Source organism: Gekko japonicus, unplaced genomic scaffold, assembly GCF_001447785.1.
Source record: "Gekko japonicus isolate JY-2015 unplaced genomic scaffold, Gekko_japonicus_V1.1 scaffold219, whole genome shotgun sequence".
Lineage (NCBI taxonomy): Eukaryota > Metazoa > Chordata > Lepidosauria > Squamata > Gekkonidae > Gekko > Gekko japonicus.
In genome coordinates, this window is record NW_015165241.1 from 1,051,838 (window position 1) to 1,071,054 (window position 19,217).

A 19,217-nucleotide genomic window follows, 5' to 3' on the forward strand; every position below is an offset into this window, starting at 1 on the left:
GTGTTGTAATAAACCAGACTCAAAGCAATATTGCCTTGGCCCATACAGTTTAAAAAAAGATAGGGAAAGTAATGGTGAGCTTGGGAGATCCATGTGGATCTCCCAAGTTCACCATTACGTTCCCCATCTTTTTTTAAACCGTATGGACCAAGGCAATATTGTTTTGAGTCTGGTTTACTGGTTTTCATGGCAATCTGTAGTGGAAAGTGAACGACTGGCTTATTTTTCTCACATCAACTGATTATAATATTCCACTACTCCTTTCTTTCCAACCCCAACTAAAGGTCTGAACACTGGCCCTATGTCCTTAAGGATGTTCTAAGGTTATTAATGGTCTTACCTCATTTCTCACATTGTAATTGAACTTTCAGGTATACAGTCACCACGGGAGAAGTCACCAGAAGAAACTGAAGGCCCTATGCGGAGACGGACCACCAGTGAAGGCCAGTATGAGAACAGCCCTCAGGATCCCAGTTCACCAAGAAGCCCTACTGTTCGCTCACCAGTTCACTATGTCTCACCAGAGGTGGTCAGCACCATCTCTGCCAATCCCGGAGGAAGGCCCAAGGAGGTGCTTTTTTAAAATAATTTCCCCTTCCAATCCTACCATTTATATGCATGAAAGCACAGGCGGAATTACTGTGGGAAAACATCTTTATTTCTAGTATAATGTGATAGCTGGAGAAGGAAGAGGATGCAGATGAGGGGAGCATTTATAACCTGCTAACAGTAGCAGTCATTCTTAATGGGAGGAATAGTCAGTAAACTAAAGCAGGAAAATGAAGAAAGGCCCCGGTCACACGGAAGATTTGCCGCGCTAAAGGCATGAATGTTGGGCGGATTTTCAGGGCGCGATCACACCACAACATCTTTGGAAGGGTAGCACACCCGTGGCCACCCCGTGGCATCCCGCCGAAGAAGCACAGTAAAAAAGTACCGCGGAAAGTGCAGTAGTATCCAGAAAACATGGGGCAGGGGCGGGCATCTGATCGCGGGAGCGCTAGTATCCCATGGCATTTGACACCCATCCAGGTCCCATCACAAACCGGATGTTTTGTTAAGCGCATGCGCACAAACACGTAACTGAGAGCAGTGCTGCTCCATGGAACTGCGCATGCACACAAACGCGAAACACTTGCCATTCCGCTTCTTTGCCACACTCCAGCATCACTGTGTGATCGCCAGCTAACAGCCTAAGCTCGAAGCCTTGGGGGACTGTGTAATCGGGCTACCGCACTTTATTTTGCTCTGGGGCAAACAGCCACGCCTCCCCCCCGCGTTATCTGGCCGTGTGACCGGAGCCAAAGATAATAAAAAGTGTCACAAAAAGAAAAGGTAGAAGGAGATAAGCCTACGGTTTTCAGGTGACAATTCCTGCTTCGGTATTAGACGTGGTTCTAGCTGTGTGATTTACATGGGAGTAATCACTTCTGATATTAAGCATACTAGCTGAATTTATAAGTTGTTTGTCACAAAGCCCCTAAACTGCATATGGCAAAAGAAGTAAAACATAATATACATTAAAACACAATTTACAAATATCACAAAATGAACAGCAGTGGATAAAGAGCATGATAGAGAAGCCCAAGAAAATTGAACTGTTAAAGACCCTCTTAAACAGAAAAATTCTCTCCTTGCTAAAAATGTGCAAAGACAAGTTGTTTTCTCAAGGGAAGGTATTCTAAACAGAGCCTGTTTTGCAGAAACTGGAAGGAGGCCATTGTTGTTTCCTCCTACTCTAGACACCTTGGTCTTTCCAGTTTTCATAGCAGAAGACAGTCACCATAGCAGAAATCTATTGATGGTTAAAGATAGAAAAGTCAAATGGCTACAGATGAGGTCTTAGGATCAAGCAATATAAAAGCAGGACAAAGCAGCAGAAGAAAAGACATCTCGAGAAAGGAATTCCCTTCTTTGCCAATTGGTTGTTTGCTTGAGAAGAAAGGAGATGAAACATTGAGTTGTCATCACTGATTCTACTTTACCTCCTCCCTTTCACAGCCCCATCTCCACAGCTACAAGGAGGCCTTTGAAGAAATGCAGCAGACCTCTCCAAGCAGCCCACCTTCTAGTGGTGGTGAGACCTCTCCCCCAACCCCTGCCTTTCCTGTCTCACCACAAACCCCTTACAGTAACTTGTGTAAGTTTCATGGGCTTGGATGAGTGGATGGGAGGGGGGATTGGTGGGTGGCTTTAGCAAAGCCAGACTTAGAGGGAGCTGGTCAAACCATTCTCAGCTTTTCAACACCCACCACCATTTTAATCACACCCTCGTCTTCTTATTCCTCTTCCATTGCCAATCATGCCTCTTCCCCCATCATTTTTCTGCTCTGTTTGGTCAACCTTTTTGTGAAGCGGCCATTAAATATGCATTCCTCATGATAACTGTCATCTCAACAGCAAAGTGTTGTAACTCTTGGGGATGCAGAATGTAGTAAGAAGCCATTGGCCATCAGCTTGTAATGAAGAGAATGAACTGCATTTCTGGAAGCCAAGATAAACCACAATGACATAACCCTATGCTGTCTTCTGCACTCTCTTTCTCCCTGCTTGCCTTGGACAGTCTCACTCAACATGAAATTTCAGTATTGTTGATAAAGATTCCATAGTCAAGAGAGCTGACCCTCACAACTTGTGACTCATCAGGGAGTGTACCAATCATATAAACTGACTAGAAGATATATTTGGTGGCCATATTAAGTCAAGGGCTTCATAAAACATCTTGTTTGGGCTGCTTTCTTGGGATTGCAGAACTGGATTGGGGATATTGTTAAACCAGAAACTGTGCCTAGCATGCTGTGTTCAGCTTGGTGGGTCACCAACCATGCAGGTCCCTGTTCTAGAGAAATCAGTACAGTCTTTTACTTGGAATGTAATACATTCCTTCCCTAAATTTCAGAAAAAGGAAATCATTATATAGCCAGCCACATCAAAAATTTTCTAGACAATGTGCAAAGTAGGATTAAGAAGAAGAAGAAGAAGAAGAGATTGGATTTATACCTCGCCCTTCACTACCCGAAGGAGTCTCAGAGTGGTTTACAAACTCCTTTCCCTTCCTCTCCCCACAACAGACACCCTGTGAGGTAGGTGAGGCTGAGAGAGCTCTGACAGAAACTGTTCTTTTTCAAGGACAGCTCTTGTCAGAACTATGGTTTGCCCAGGGTCATCCAGCCAGGTGCAAGTGGAGGAGTGGGGAATCGAACCCGGTTCTCCCAGATTAGAGTCCGCGCATTTAACCATTACACCAAACTGCTAATTAACAAATGCTATGGACTTTTATACACTACTGACAAAGGGTCATTTCTAACCACCAGCAACACTTATAATAGTTATAAATCCCTTACAGAACACATAGGAATAACAATGATTTATGATTTATTATCCTCCTTAAAAACACTTAAAAGGGCAAACTTGTTTCCTTACTGAGGAAGTATTATTCCCTATAGAACAGATTCCCATTGCAGATGCTCAAAATTGGGGAGATATAACCTCCTTTTTTAGTCTTTGCTATTTTAGCAGTTGTGTAAAGAATTCCCATCCTGGGGAACATCTGGCAGGATTATGGACTAAATGATTAATTGTATTTCCCTGATTGAGTTTTAAACATAGCTCCAAACCCTTCTGCCTAAGCCACAGAAATCACTTCCACCTGAACTTTCATGGATACTCCCAGACATATTTGGAGGCCTATGGCTGATCAGTGCAACAGATTAAACTAACTGCAGATTTCTATAGACTTCAACTTGTGCTTATGCACAGAGATAGGTTTATACTTAGATGCACCGATGTTCAGAGTTTGTACATATAGGCAGGGGTCATTTCGTAGAAAAAGAGGTGCAGGAGTTCATTAGCATAACTTATTAGCATAACTTAATTCCATATGCCACACCCCCTGACATCACCGGACGTGTGTCAGAAAGCAACACCCACCACTCAGGCTCCACTGAACTGTTTTGGATTTCTAGCTATTGTGGGGAAGGGGGAACATGCAGATCTGTCCTCACAGAGGAGAGGGAGCTTGTACCTGAATAAAACTTGGTCTTAAAAGTGCCACTGGACTGTTTTGGATTGCTAGCTATTGTGGGGAGGGGGGAACATGCAGATCTGTCCTCACAGAGGAGAGGGAGCTTGTACCTGAATAAAACTTGGTCTTAAAAGTGCCACTGGACTGTTTTGGATTGCTAGCTATGGAGGGGGGACATGCAGATCTGCCCTCACAGAGGAGGGAGAGCTTGTACCTGAAGGCGGTTCGGGGGGGGGCTCTACAACTTACCTGGCTGCTTCTTGCTCCTCGTGGCCCAACTGAGGGCTGCTGGGAGCAGGGGGTGGGGCTTGTTGCATGTGCCCGCCCCCTGGGCTCCTTACTGCCGGAGCTCTGCTCCTATGCGCTCCTGCAGGAAATAACCCCTGCGTATAGGTAATGCTTTTCATTGCTGTTTCTTCCTTTGCCTCAGGTATGGTTCAAGGTAGTTTGCTGTCCCAAGTAGGGCAGAGATGGGATAGGTCAGAGGCAATATTCCTCTAAGACCTGCCCCCATCACTGGCTTGGAGAAGACAAGCCCCACTGGTGCAGCCAGCTGCTCTGGAGCTCTGTTTGTATGTGGAGAAAAATGTGGCACCCAAGTGGTCACTTGGGCAGTAAATCGCCCTTGCTTTGCCAGAACATATTTGAAGTTCAGTCAGCGAACTATCAAAGACTGGCAGTGAACCACTGTGGACAATCTGTTGAGAGGCAGTAATTACATTTTGAAAGTCATTCCAGTCTCCTGATCAGAAGGCTCCATATGTGGTATCTGATCTGTGTTGATAATTTCTCAGTGTTAAACTAAGTGCTAACTGCAGTTTTTTTGCAATATAATAAACACCAATATTTGGATAAGCCCTTGATGTTAAATGCTGCACTTTTGGTGCATTCATGACATGGATGCTGCTGCCCAGGCACTATGGCCCACAGAGGCTTCAAGTTATTGGCACTAGATGAACTGTTGAAACTGTGGGAGAGAATCTGACCTTTAACTTCCTGTTGCATACTCTGTCTTCTTTACTCTTCTAGCCAAGCATGCCTCTCACTGACTAACCTTTGATAACTTGGTGGTGGGTTTTTTAAAAGTAACAAATATAGCTTTGAACAGTTCTTCGAAAGTTTCATTGAGCCAATGTTGGTGCGGCTAAAATTGGAGCAACAATAAGGGGCCAAGTGAGCAACAGGGAAACAGCAAATCTCCAAATGTGGGGAATTTCTGCCCCCTCCCTAAGATCTTCAAAACAGTTTAGATCAGATTGCAAACTTCACATATACTTTCCCATAAGAAAGCATGCTGTTGAACCTGACACTAGGTCATACTTCCAAATAACCCTAGTACTCTCATGTATTAACCATCTAGCTGTTTACGTCTACTATTGGCAATTTATGTGTGTATTGAAGACACATTTGTCTAACTTTTCTGCTACAATAGCTTTCAGGTGGCTTACAGCTGTAGTTAAATCATTGTGAATTACCAGTAAAGGGACTAAAAATGAAAATGGACAGCAGTACAGTATTAAACTGGAGAGTTGCAGCCAATCTGTATTCGTTACTGATTAAAAGTTAGGTCAAACAGAGCCGATTTAGCCTGGTATTTAAATGGCAGTAGTGATAGTATCAGACACGTTTTCCTCGGTTAGAAATTCCAGAGTTGGTGTGCCACCACAAAAAAAGCCCTTTTGTATGGTAGTCACCTGCCTGGACTCTGAGGGCAGAGGCTCATGGATTGCAAGAAGATTACAAGTGTTAACAGGTTTTTATGGAAAGTACAGATTTCATTAAGGTGTTCTAATAAACCTCTCTGGCTACACTTCTACTTTTAATGATGTGAGCATTTTTATATGGACAATGTATAAACGACAGAGATTCTGAGAAATAATGGCAGCAAGTGGTTCACTGTCCTCTCCCTGGTCCCTCTAGGAACAGAGAAAATAGAACTGGACAGACTTCATAACAGTGCCTCCTTCATACTGCCTGCTAATCTCCCTTATAAATAAAAGCCGAATGGTGGTGGCACTTCTCTAGAACATTCCACACGCTCCAAAATCAGTTGGCTCTCTGATCTGTCATTCAGAGGGTCTCCCTATCCACTGGCTGCTTTGCCTGAGTCCTGCCTCCAACATTCTAAACAGTTTGCTGTTCCTCTCCCCCCCATAGCCAGTCAGAACACAGAGGTTATTTGCATATGCAGCCTCATTGGCCTCTGCCTCAGAACACAGAGGTCGTTTGCATATGCAACTTGATTGGCTTTTGCCTCTAACATTCTAACCAGTTTTGCTGTTCTGAGGTAAAATTTGTCCAATCTCCAGGTGAGGGCTGGAGATCACTCGGAATTCCAACTGCTTTCCAGATGGCAGAGATCAGTTCCCCTGGAGAAATTGGTGGGCTCTGTATCCTTATATGCTGCTGAGGTGGCCCCCGTATGACAGCCAATGTGAGGTAGCAGTCAGGGCTTCAGAGCATGGGAGAGACTGCAGGTGTGTGGGGGTTGGAAAGCTGAAGAGTGAGGGGGAAATAAAGGTAGGTTGATGATTGGCTGGGAAGGAGATAGGGTGCCAACTCCAAGTGGGAAATTCCTGGAGAGGTGAGGGATGGAGCCTGGAGAGGGTGAGGTTTCAGGAGGCGTGGGACCTCGGACAGTTACAAAGCCATAGACTCCACCCTCCAAACCAACCATTCCCTTCTGGGGAACCATCATTGCCAATCTCCAGGTGAGGGCTGGAGATCACTCAAAATTGCAACTGTTCTTTAGGTAGCAGAGATCAGTTCCTCTGGAAAAAATGGTGGACTCAGTGTCATTCTACCCTGCTGAGGTTGCCACAGCAAATTGACACTGAGTGTCCAAGGCCGGGGCACCCGCCCAGAGCCTCTTTCTAGAGGCCGTTGTATTTATTTCCTCAATGGGCCTTTTTCCTAGTATAGACTATAAGTACGATGTCATTATAGAGCTTATTTCAGGTGTTGAATGTGAGCACACTGGATCTTTATGGATGCACTGATTTGGTGCTTGTCCTAAAAAAGACAGAGATCAACAGAGGTTCAGCTAGGCTTCACCTGTAGATGGTATAGACCCCATTCTGACCCATGGGCATTCTAAAGATCCTCCTGGCTTCTTGCAGAGGAATGCTTCTGTGCAACTGATTGGTTGTACAGATTGGTCATATGGGCTGTCCCATTCCATAGCTTTCAATGGGACTAGGGTTGCCAAGTGCGATCTTCACCACAGCAGGGGACTCCTGGCTGGCGGCTGGAGCATGCATATGAAAAGCGTGCATGCTGCATCCTCGTCACTCGGAAGTGACGTGACCATAAAGTTTTCCCTTGGATGACCGTGGCCCCGCCCCCAGCGTGCCCGGTGTGGTTGCGTCACTTCTGGGTGACGTGCATGTCGGGGTGGGGAACGGGCCTCTGGGGGTTTCCCCGGGGGGACTTGGCAAGCCTAAATGGGGCTCACAGTCTAACTATACATGCTCACTTTAAAATAATTTCTAGTTAATTCTGTGGAATTTCTCTGAAGTAAACATGCAAAGGATTTAACCTTCCATCAAGGGTAACTTTTGATTTGGGTATATAGGCATGTTCAGAGATAGCAGAGGAGTATATTTACTTTAGCCCTGTTGAGCTGAAGTAATTCTGTTTTAGAAGGCTTCACATATTTAGGTTATCAAGTTTAAGTTGACACTGTATGTCATTCTGTGACGTCCCGATATCCACATGTATATCTGAACTGACAGTATGATGTAGCCTGGCACCTTTGCCCACAGATTGAATAGGGGGCTTGTGGTACCTACAGCAAAGTCCACAGTTTAAGGGAAAGTGTTATACCAGATCTTGGGGATGCGTAATGATCTCTACGCAACATTCTTGAACATATGACCTTTGGACCTTAGCAGTCAATATTGTCTACTCTGGCTAGCAGTAGTTCTCCAGGTTCTCAGGCGGAGAAAGGTTTTTCCAGGGCTTTTGGTCTGAGATCCTTTAACTGGAGCTGCCAGAAATCAGACCTTTTGCATGCAAAGCACATGTTCAGCCATTTAACCACAGCCTCTCCCTGACATGGAATTAGTTGATGTTGAATCACTGCCCGTGGAATAAAATATATTGTATTTTATTTTGATATATATTGTATAAATTTCCAGTGTCAATCAATGAAATCACTGCCCGTGGAATTGCTTATTTCCCTGTTGTTCATTGGTGCTGCACAGTGAATCTTAGCCAAGCCTGCCCATAATTACATAGGCTCTTGGTAACTGGCTTTCCTCTAATGTGCCTGCCTCCCTTCCTTCCCTCCCTCCCTCCTGCTGGCGTGGGTGCCCATCTGAAGCTGTAAGTCAGAAGACTGTAATGTAAGTCATGAAAGGGGAGGGGGGGACTCTGAAATATAGAATGCATCCAATTCTTCTCTAATGGACAATAGTGCTTCATTTTTCTGCCTTACGCCCACTAATCCTTAGGACAAGAACTTGAGTTTCAAGTTAGAAAGTCTGAATTGTTTGGAATGGGTGAAGGGACCTGTCAGTAGCCTGAAAAAGGAAAACCCACTTTAAATAGTTTTTTGTGAGACTTGCTGTTTCAAACACATCTCACATATTACATCTGCATCAATTTGCTCCATCGCTACCTGAAATGTATCTACTGATTATGTATATATGCCTGGTTGTCCTACATGCTAATCTTCATTTTGATTTGGTGGCCTATGCAGTTGTGCAAATACATTGATGTACATGTCATCCGTACAAACATGCACTTCTGTGTGTACAGTGTTTGTGGTCTGTGATATTTAATGCACACTGCAGTGTTTCGGGTTCCTGTTTTACCTCATAGACAAGTTAAAAGGCACTTTTGCAGAAGTCTGGTCTACCTCATGATTAAAAGTACACACGATGTCATGCATTTATTCATGGATGTTTTCTAAGCATCGTGCTAAAAGACTGAGAACACTATGGTCAGTTGCCAACTAGGATATTTCAGCTTTTTAGGAGGTTCTTGAACTGAGCACTGCTCCTGAATAATAAGGAGGAAACTTCTAAGTATTGGTAGGATGCTGCACTTCCCTGTAAATGTCCAAAAGGGTTGTAAGTAGGAAATATAGTAGTAATACAGTTTGTTTGTTTATTTATTATTCAAATTTATACCCCACCTTCCCAGCTAGAGCTGGCTCAGGGCTGCTTACATAAAATCAGCAGAGAACATTTAAAATAATACAGTAAATCAATTAAAACAGTATTAAAACCAAATTACAGTTGATTTTTCCAGTGCTTAGGAAGCAATGAGATGGAAGTATGGGTGTCCACCCTGTGGATATTTTCAGTGATATTCCACAAAGTAGAGGCATAGTCACATGTCCAGAAAAAGTTAGAAAAATCTTGGTCCTGTTGAAACCTATGGGACATAAGCCTGATTTCCATGTTTTCGGGATTTTGGAATTGTCTTGATAGCAGCTTCCAGTGCTTCCAGTGGGGTACAATAGCACAGAACTTGGAATATAAGAATTGTCCACTTTGAGAAAGGCAAGTATCCGTTTCCCTAGAACAGCCCTGGATCCACTGAGGATAGTGAGTCTTACTTACTGCAGAGAGCACTCAGATCCTATGCTGTGCTGGTCCCTGTTAGCTAAGTAGATTGCTGGGAAGGAGGGTTGACACAAAACCTGAACAGCCTAAGAAGAAGAAGAGTCAGTTTTATATCCCTCCCTTCACTTAAGATTCTCGGAGCAGCTTACAATCACCTTTCCTTCCTCTCCCCACAACAGACACCCTGTGAGGTAAGTGGAGCTGAGAGAGATGTGTGAGAGCTGTAACTAACCCAAGGTCACCCAGCTAGCTTCATGTGGAGGAGTGGGGAATCACACCCAGTCCTCCAGATTAGAGTCCTGCCACTCTTAACCACTACACCAAACTTCTAGAAGTACCCATTGCATTTATTTTACGACGGTAGCCAACATCATGGGCCAAAATGTTGTGCTTCTGCTTCTAGAACAAAGATAATGAGGTGGATGCCAGACTGGCATCTAAGATGTGGATGACAAGAAGCCATTTGTAAAAACTGGGAGCGTAGTTTACTTTGAATGCGGGTTGCCCATTTCCTGCTTAAAACATTATGTCTAAACACAGGTTTAGCTCCAGCGATGCAAAGCAGAAAAATCAGTGGGTTTAATGTACTTCCATTTGCACAAGAGCTTGTGCAACACCAAGCACTTTCCTCCGTATATATCATAGTACCAAGAATTTGGTTGCACAAGATCTGTCGCGTAAGTGGAAATGGTAAGTTTTACTTTATGCAAGTGGATACTGCAGTATTGCTGCTTGCTCAAGAGTTCTAACGATTTTGCACTGGATCCAATCCACAATGTGGACATGTCACAAGCCCACAAACTTTATTGCCTTACTTAAAAAAACAAACACAAATACTAGCTAGCCTTTCATACCTGGCTTAAGTTAGTTGGTGTTAAATGATGGACAGGAAATAAAATACTGATCTGCCAGGGCTAGAATGTTGATACCATCACAATGTTATGTGTTATCTGGACACAAGGTCCTGCTTTGTGTCGATGATTCGAGGAGCAGTGTGAAGGGCTCTCTCTTGGCTGCTTGCCAGCCAGTGAGAGATATCTTTGATGCCAGAGCATGCCAAGCATTGGTGAGGCCTTTGTACTCTTAGCTCCCAATACATTAGGCTACCATAACATAGATCTATTCTCCCACTTGCCAGAAGAGGAGAGTCTGCTGAAGAAAATGTTTTCCATTTAGATGCAGTTTTTATAAACAGCCAGCCAGGAGGCGTTTTGATTCTGTCTTCCACAAAAGAGAAGCTGTTTCTTAGCCAAAGGTGTCTACTCAGAGACAGGGGCCTACCCTCAGCAGCTACATTCCTGTGGTTTCAACAGACCAGCCGCTGTGAGCATTTCCAGCCACATATGTACCTAGTCAGGATTCAGTTACAATCACTTTGAGACTGTTACAAACTGGTCCTTAGCAACAAACCTGGAGAAACTTGGATTTATTGCTCTTTAAATTTAATTCAACTTTACATTCTGTTTTGCTGATGCACATTTCTCTTTCTCCCTGTCTTTCTGACAACAGTGCGTTCTCCACCAGGTCTGGCCAAAACTCCACTCTCAGCACTAGGCCTGAAACCCCACAACCCAGCTGAAATCTTACTGCAGCAGACAGGAGGTAAGTGTCATAAAAAGTATTGCAGCAGTGAGGAGGTTGATACCTTGGGAAATGTGACATCATATCAGATTAAGATATGCTGTCCAGCCACTGTATTATATCATTTCTGAGATGGAAGAAACGATGTTTTCTTTAAAGAAATCTGCTTAAAGCAAGCTGTGTTTATCGGCACCTGGATTTTAGTCCAGGAAAATATTCCCTTCCTTAAGTTTGAGTCCCAGGATATAATATTTTCCCTCAGTTCTAATCTAGAAAGTCTCACTATTCAAACAAATGCCCAAGTTCTTTTCAAATGCTGCTGGAGCTAGCCCTCGCTTTGCCTTTACGGTGGTCCAAGAACATATTCTGTGGGGTAGGAAAGTGTTTCATTTTCTTAGCTCTGAACACGACAGTTTTCTGTTGATATATGCCTTTTTTCAAATGTAGTGTGAGGTGAGCAAGCAGTTATGTGTCATGTTCACTCCAGTTATTTTTATCTACGAATGGCAAAAAGTGGGCTAATGCTCACTTTTGTATAGATCCAGGGGTATTTGGAAAAATCAAATCATATTTCAGTGTGCCACTTTGTGTTTCTTGACCTCCAGATGTTGCAACCTTGGATTTCAGCTATTGGACTCCAGTGTCAGAGACACATCCTTCGTTTTGTAGTGGGCCTGAAAACCTGACACTGCAACTTCAATATTATAGTTGAAGTTCTTGTTATATTTTAAATTTAATGTATAGGAGTACACAATCAGGTGTGAGACGTGGTTCTGATATGGTTGTGGAAATGGGCAAGTAACTGCTTGTAATAGGCTAGGAGCAAGGCTGCACAAAGAAATAGGGCAAAGACTTGAACCAAATGGTAAAAGACTTTACTCTCCTTTTAAATAACTAAAGTAAAAATGGTTGAAACAATGCTCCAATAAGGATTCCTTTGTCAAAATAATTAGTCTTCAGAGGCCAGAACTATTTGATCTGTCCTACATCTGGTGGGGTCTGACTTATCACAAGGCGGAAAGCAGGTTGTCTTGGAATTTCTTTGGCACACCGGGTCACCCTAAAGGTTGATTCTGGAAACAACCACACCCAAAACCAGTGACTCCTTAAACAGAAAGACAGAATTTATTTTTAAGAACACCAGGCTCAAGGACCCCTTACTGGAGTTTACACATTACATTTATAGAAGCAGAAAAAAGGAACTTTGTTACAATGGCCCCATTCACACGCAGAAGTAGCTGCGGGAGAGCCACGGGTGGTGGGCGGATTATTCAGGCGCGATCACACCGCCACATCTGGCAAGTGGAGCGCACCTGCAGAAAACCCGGAGTTAAAAACTACCTGCCTCGAAGTACTATCTTTCAGTAAATGCACAGCACAGGCGGGCATCTGATAGGAGACACGCTGGTAACCCGTCGCATCCAGCAGCCGTCCATGTCGGGCGCATGTGCACAAATGCGGTCCTGCTGTGTTGCCTCGCTGGTCTGATCGACTGCTGACAGCTGGAGGACAGAGCCGCGGGGAAACGTGAGATCGCACTACTGCACTTCTTTTTTCTCCACAGTTAAAAGTCTCCGTTCCCCTGCGGATTATCTGGCCCGTGTGACCGGGGCCAATATATTAATTTGAAACTTCATCTGCCCCGTTGCCAGAGCGACGCGTAGCGTCACATCCTGGCGACGACGGTGCAACGCCTGTTGCCGTCCCCCGCAGCAGAGCTCCTGTAAAGAATGACGATCCCCCGCCACGATTCAACGAGACTTGGCAGCCCTATTTTAATCTGAAATGTTTTAATTATTACCTGTAAGCCACCTTAATCCAACAGGAAAGGCACAGTACAACTATTTTAGATGCTAAATAAATAGTTTTCCTGCTGAACCTGCTGAGTTGATTTCCTGCTTATAATTTAGTTAAATAGGGGACTGAATTTTTGCAGAAATTCAGATTTGGCAATTTAACTCTGTCTGTATTTAATTTGCTTATCTTTATTGTCAATAGCATATATTTAGGAAATCTCAGTGAATAAATGAAATACGTTAGTTTTAGAGAGGTAGGTACTGAATGTATAAATGAAAGGATGCAGAAGGCGGGATTGAGAATGGCAGGGGTGGATCTACATTTTTGGGGGCCCTTTGCAATCAGCAATAATAGGGCCACATCCAGCAAGGTCCAAAGGACCTTGCTGCCCTTGCAAGGACCTTGAGGCCCAAATGGCAGAGAAGAGGGTGTTGGGGGGTGGAGCCCTTGAAAACGGGCCATACAGTGAGCCCCCTTCCCACCAGGTCTGGGTCACTGCTGTTATTGTCTTCAATGGGGTTATTCTCACTGCTGTTATCATCTTCAATGGGGTTATTCTACGGCCGATCACGACATTTAAAAAAAAAATTAAGCACTATGTCTCAGATTTTGATTAAAATTGCTGTATTGGTTTATCTTAATGTTCCAAGTCACTTGTGTGAATAAAAATTTCCTAGGCTATGCCTTATAGTTTTCAGGTTATGGGGGATGAAAATTAGGGAAACGTATACATGCATGATGCATCATAGAATGATGAAATAAAACATAGCAAAGACCACAGTTAATATATTTTATTTTATTTACCTATGAGAATACATACTACATGAAGCACATTTTACAAAATACTCTTTTTTCTGTTTTTTCTAGCAACATATTCACATACAGTTTTGTCATATGAGAGCTTCCTTGCAATGTCATTTTCTACAGACAACATGCATAAAGAATTTAAGCGCTCTTCAGTCATGGCAGATCAAATTTGTTCTTTATAAAGGAAAGCTTTGAGAAGTTCCTTTTTGCTTTACAACTTGTGATAGGCATTGTCAAGTACAGCTTAAGCACAGTAGTAATATTAGGGAACACTTCAATCAGGCGTTGCTCATAAATAGTTGAAAGGAAGCAAACAACTATGGTCCATAGTGCCAAAAAAAAAAGTTCTTCACCAACTTGTAAATTCTTTTTTCAATATTCAGTTTACTGGAAGCAATTCAAACGCCATCAATACCAACGAACCATGCATATTACATCTTGTTCCGTGTATACCTTTATCAAAGTGGGTAGCGTTGAAATACCTTTATCTCATTACAAAAATAAAATTATATTATTAATATTAGCAAAAGAGTAACAAAGGCTGTACATACAACTGGCTATTATATAATATACTTACAATGTTAATCCATTTGGCAAACACTCTAGTCATATCTCAATATCTTATGTATTTTCCACTGTAACCCAACGCATATTTCTCATAATTTATCAATCTACTTTTCAACCCAAAAAATAAAGGTTCTTAGACTTACATTCTAAAGTAATTACCTATCACCTTATCTTCTTTTATTTAATTCAACAGATATCAACAACAGCTGAGTTCTTCAATAGTCTTCTCAGCAAAAATTTCTCGAATGTTTACCAGGCCCCAACAGGTCCATGACCTTATTTTCCAATCTTAACCATATTTTTTATATATTATATTCTATTAGTAGTACTCACAACTTTAGTCTTATTTTATTCCTTTAAATTATAATGGCAGAAATAACCCCTATAAACAGGATTAGAAATAAAATTTTAAAAAAATAACTCAAGTGTTTATAGCCATTTACTGGGGGGTATCCAAGCATATAATTAACCCCAAAAATCAAATATTCAAAATTAAAATCCTTTTAAGCAACAACAGAAATAAGCTTTGAAGATAACACAAAAGTACTTAACCATTAGGCTGCACAGAGGTCTAAAGTTCTTATTATCATTCCAGAATAAATCAGAATATATTCTAACAACAATTATTACTCACAGCTTTAGTCCTATTTCATTTCTTTACATTATAATGGCAAAAATAACCCCTGTAAACAACATTAGAACTAAAATTTTAAAAATAACTCCGGTGTATATAATCATTTACTGGGGAGTATCCAAACATATAATTAGCCCCAAAAATCAGATATTCAAAATTAATGATCTAGAGTCAGATATAAATTAATTTTTTCCACTCTTTCTTTTTTCCCCAGGTAAAAGTTATTAATAGACTACCCCAATCCTTCTTACAGTAGTTAGTTTCTTTGTATTATGATAACAAAAATAATCCTTTTAAGCAACAACAGACATAAGCTTTGAAGATAGCCCAAAAGTACTTAACTATTAAACTGCACAGAGGTCTAAAGTTCTTATTATCATTCCAAAATAAATCAAGATGCCTTAGTCCAATAAATTCATTTTCGTCCTTTAACACCATCCACATTTCATTTGGTTTATAAAAAAGAAAAATAATTATGCTACCACATAATACAGATGGCAACCCTGTTTCCTGAGGTGCCCTCTTCTCTATGATCATTTCTTGATGCTTCTCCTCTTTATACTCATATATATCTACTCCATCTTGTTTTTCCTGTTTAATCAAATCTGGCACATGTGCTTTGTAGTCCTTAGTCCTTTTCTTTGGAAATTTTTCTTTTTCTTTTTACTCCACTTCTTCATATCTGCATTAAGTTGCTTTCGGGTATTTCCTTCTGTAAATCCTACTGTCTTGGCTCGCTTTGCAAAATGCTTTACTCGACTTTTTATCGGGGAGCGTTTCTTTTCCGTCTCCATACAAATTGAGTCTTGTGCTTTTTTCTCTTTCTCTGAAATCACAGAACTCTGACATTGCAGGGCCTCCTCCTTCTCTTCCAGGTCTGGTTTCTGTTTGCTTTCCAATTCTAGGTCTTTATTTAGAAGGTTCTTAATAATACTTTTGCAGGCAGCTTCAATTGCCTACCGCACCTCGTTAAATAAAATTTATTTGAATTGGTCCAAGGTTATATATCCAAGTTCACTGTTTTCTAAGTTAATTAATATTGTTTCTCCTGCTGAGTCTTCTTCCTTTTCCAATATTAATGCCATTTCCTTATCACTTGCTCCGTTCCTTTCCATGGCCGCTTATATGTTTCAAAAGTTTGAGCTAATCTTGAGGGAGTCATTTAATGGGGGTCATCACAGATTGTAAAGAGAGCAATTGCGTACTCACAAGTTTCTTTTGTTGCAAGACGAATCAAAGAAAAAAAGGCCCATAAACGAAACAGTCTTTAAAACGGCTGGTCGCAGCTAGAGAAAAACATAGGAGCCATGTTTCTTTCCCTCGATCGCTCCTGCTTCGAGGCAAAAAACGGCTCACTTGCCAGGTGCGGGAGGTGACCGAGTGAAGCCTCCTGCTAACCCCCCTCCCTCCAGGAGGTTGGGCGATGCCCCTGGTGAGCTGGGAAAACATCAAAGGAGCAAAGAGGGGAGCAGGCAATTCGGGAGTTCTCAAGAATGCCTGCTCGCTCACTGCACCGTGCCGGAACTATAATATTTTTCCTTGATTTCATTCCATACCCATAACAACGATCCTCTAATCATATGTTGTTTAATATTTGAATGAATCACTGTGATTCTGTGATTCTGTTCTACTCAGTAAGGTTGAGAATACTATAGACCAGTTGAAACTGCTACTAATATCCTCATTTGCTAACTAAGAGAAGGTCTACTAATCTGAATATTTCTCTTTTTCTTCCTCCCCTCAACATCTCATTTCTTTGTCATCTTCCACTTTTCCCACAAAACTCTTCCTTCCTATACGCTTGCCCATCAGAAGTAGATGAATCTGATGAAGGTAAGGAGGGCGTTGTTTTCATTGTATGTTAACTGTTTGGCCCAAAACATGACACTAAACCATGCTAGGATACCTGTTTGGTTTGCTGTGTACAGTCAAAAGATAGCAGGAAGCAGCTAGAAATTGTCTAGGACTTGTGTACAGGAATTAACCTCTAAGCAAATAAATGTGGTGGCAAAACTGGCATGAAGGAGATTACTTATGCATGCATTTTCTCCTCCTCTCCAAATGAAGGATTTCCTGACTGAATAACTCCATCTCTGCAGATCTCTTTTGTCAGAATCCTAGTTAAATCAGTTCTCAACACCATTCACTTTGAAGAAAGTTAAGTTTATTGAGACATTGATAGATACCATACTGGACACAAGCTTTGTGAGGACTGAAGGTAAAAGTGCGAAGATTGCAGATATATTATGTTCAAGCAAAGGCACTAAAGATCAGGACCCAATCACCCCACAGTATTTGCCCACCAGAAATAACAATCAACTACCCCAGCACTAAGCACGTACCCCTCTACAGAAATAAAGCAGAACAGCAGGTCTCTGGGACACAGTGTCTGGCACATCAAAGCATTTAGGAAAGCAAAAGCATTTCAGTCTTCACACCCCTCTCCCCCTTCTCCTTCCTCTATGGCAGGCGAACTATAAAATGCATAGTGAGCCTGACATCTTTATCTGCCCACCCCTTGAATGAAGCACAACACAAGTTATGGGTTAAACTGGGAATTTTATTTATATGTAAGCTGATCTCCACCATGTCATTAACACATTAAAGTCTTCTTGGCGCCCCTTCTGCCCCTGCTGCACCGAGAGGCCTCCCTCCCTTCGAAGGGGCTGAGGAGGGCAACCGGTGACAGGTCTTCTTTGCGTGTAAGAGCTGGGGGTGGGGATGGGAGGCCCGGGGCCTCTGGCAGGAATCGGCCTTGCTGTTTCCCCTCTTGGTGGCCAAGCGGGCACCGGTTTGCCCACCCACCCGCCTGCCTGCTTTGCTTTCTCTCTCTTCCCCCACCATGCCTTGGCGCTTCTCTGCGGCTGGAAGGCACCCCCTCTCCGCCACCGCCCTCTCTGCAGATGGCTCCCCCCGGAGCCTTCCAGGTTGGGGTTGCCAACCTCCAGGCCAGGCCTGGAAATCTCCTGGAATGACAGCGGTTCTCCAGACTGCCAGGGCCGGAGGTACAAAATACAATATAAAATTGGTGGGCGCACCGGGGGGGGCACGCCAGAAGGGATCCTCGCCTAGGGTGCAAAATAAGCTGGGGCCGACCCTGCATCCATACCACCTGCGTGGCCACCCTGACAAACTCAGCCTCCCCTTGTGACAAGTAGATGTCCCCCACCCATCTAGCTGACATCCCAATGAGCTGTGGGTGAAGGGCTGCCTGGTGCCAGGCACCAGTGGTGCTACCCCACACCCAGCCCTCTTCCCTGCGCCCTGACCTTAAGTCCCTTCTTCATGTCCCCCACTCTCAGCTGAAATGTCGTCGGATACCCTCTAATGGTCCTGACCCCCAGGCCTCTTAGGGCTGCCCGTGTCACAGGAGGACACGTGATGCATGCCCCCCCACGTGTGCTGCAAGCGTATTTAAACCTGCACGGCTTCCTCAAGCATTTCCCAGAGGTGTAGAAGCCCCAGCAGATGAGATGGAGCCGATCCCCTTGCTTATCGCCAGGTCCCTGCCTGGCCCCCACATGTGAGTGTACCACCAGGTGCCTGCTGTCTGCATACCTGCCTGCAGTGGCCACCATGGGGCCCTTGCATTGAGACCAGAGCTCTTGGTGCTCCCAGTCCTGAGGCAATGAGGGGTCCAAGGCTGCCCGAGAGCGGAACATCTCATCATAACGCAGACAGGCAGCCCCTGAGTATTCCTTGTGTGCCCTGTGTATGAGATCCTGATACTTTACCAATGTTGGCCCCCAGCCAGGATGGACCTGCATCACCACTCCCATGTAAATAGTGTAAGACGAAAGCCAATTGTCAAAGTTTTTGTCAATCTGCATGCACTTAATTCTCTCTAACTCCCTGGGGTACTCTCCCATGCTTGCCTTCAGCTCAACATCCCTGAAAAGGAGCAAGAATATCTCCACATACTCCCTGTTCCAGATCATCATCTTTGTCACCAGCAGCAGGTGATCCTTGAGGGGAAGAGACCTCTCCATGTAGGCGTATGGCAGGTCCACTGCTGGGTTGCGCAGCCCCCCGCCCCACCAAGGCACCTACCCAGCGGGCCCGAATGGCATGCTTGGCACAGGCACAACCCCGGAGGGCATGCCTGGCACCCTACAAGGCATGCTGGTGTGGATGAGAGTCCAGGGCCCCACCACACTAGCCCCACTATGTCGATTCCGATCGCCACAGGCTGCGGGCCAATGGGCAGCCCCTGAACCCACCACCAATACCCTCA

At 43.6% G+C, this 19,217-nt stretch overlaps 1 protein-coding gene across 1 annotated transcript in view; it reads left to right on the forward strand.

Moving 5' to 3' along the window:
- The window catches only part of TNS1 (tensin 1), a 432,414-nt gene that overhangs the window by 357,633 nt on the left and 55,564 nt on the right, over positions 1-19,217 (forward strand). Inside the window, exons 20-22 of the mRNA XM_015410026.1 lie at positions 372-571; positions 2,002-2,140; positions 11,107-11,199. Coding sequence (XP_015265512.1) covers positions 372-571; positions 2,002-2,140; positions 11,107-11,199 — 432 coding nt within the window. The remainder of the gene's footprint in view (positions 1-371; positions 572-2,001; positions 2,141-11,106; positions 11,200-19,217) is intronic.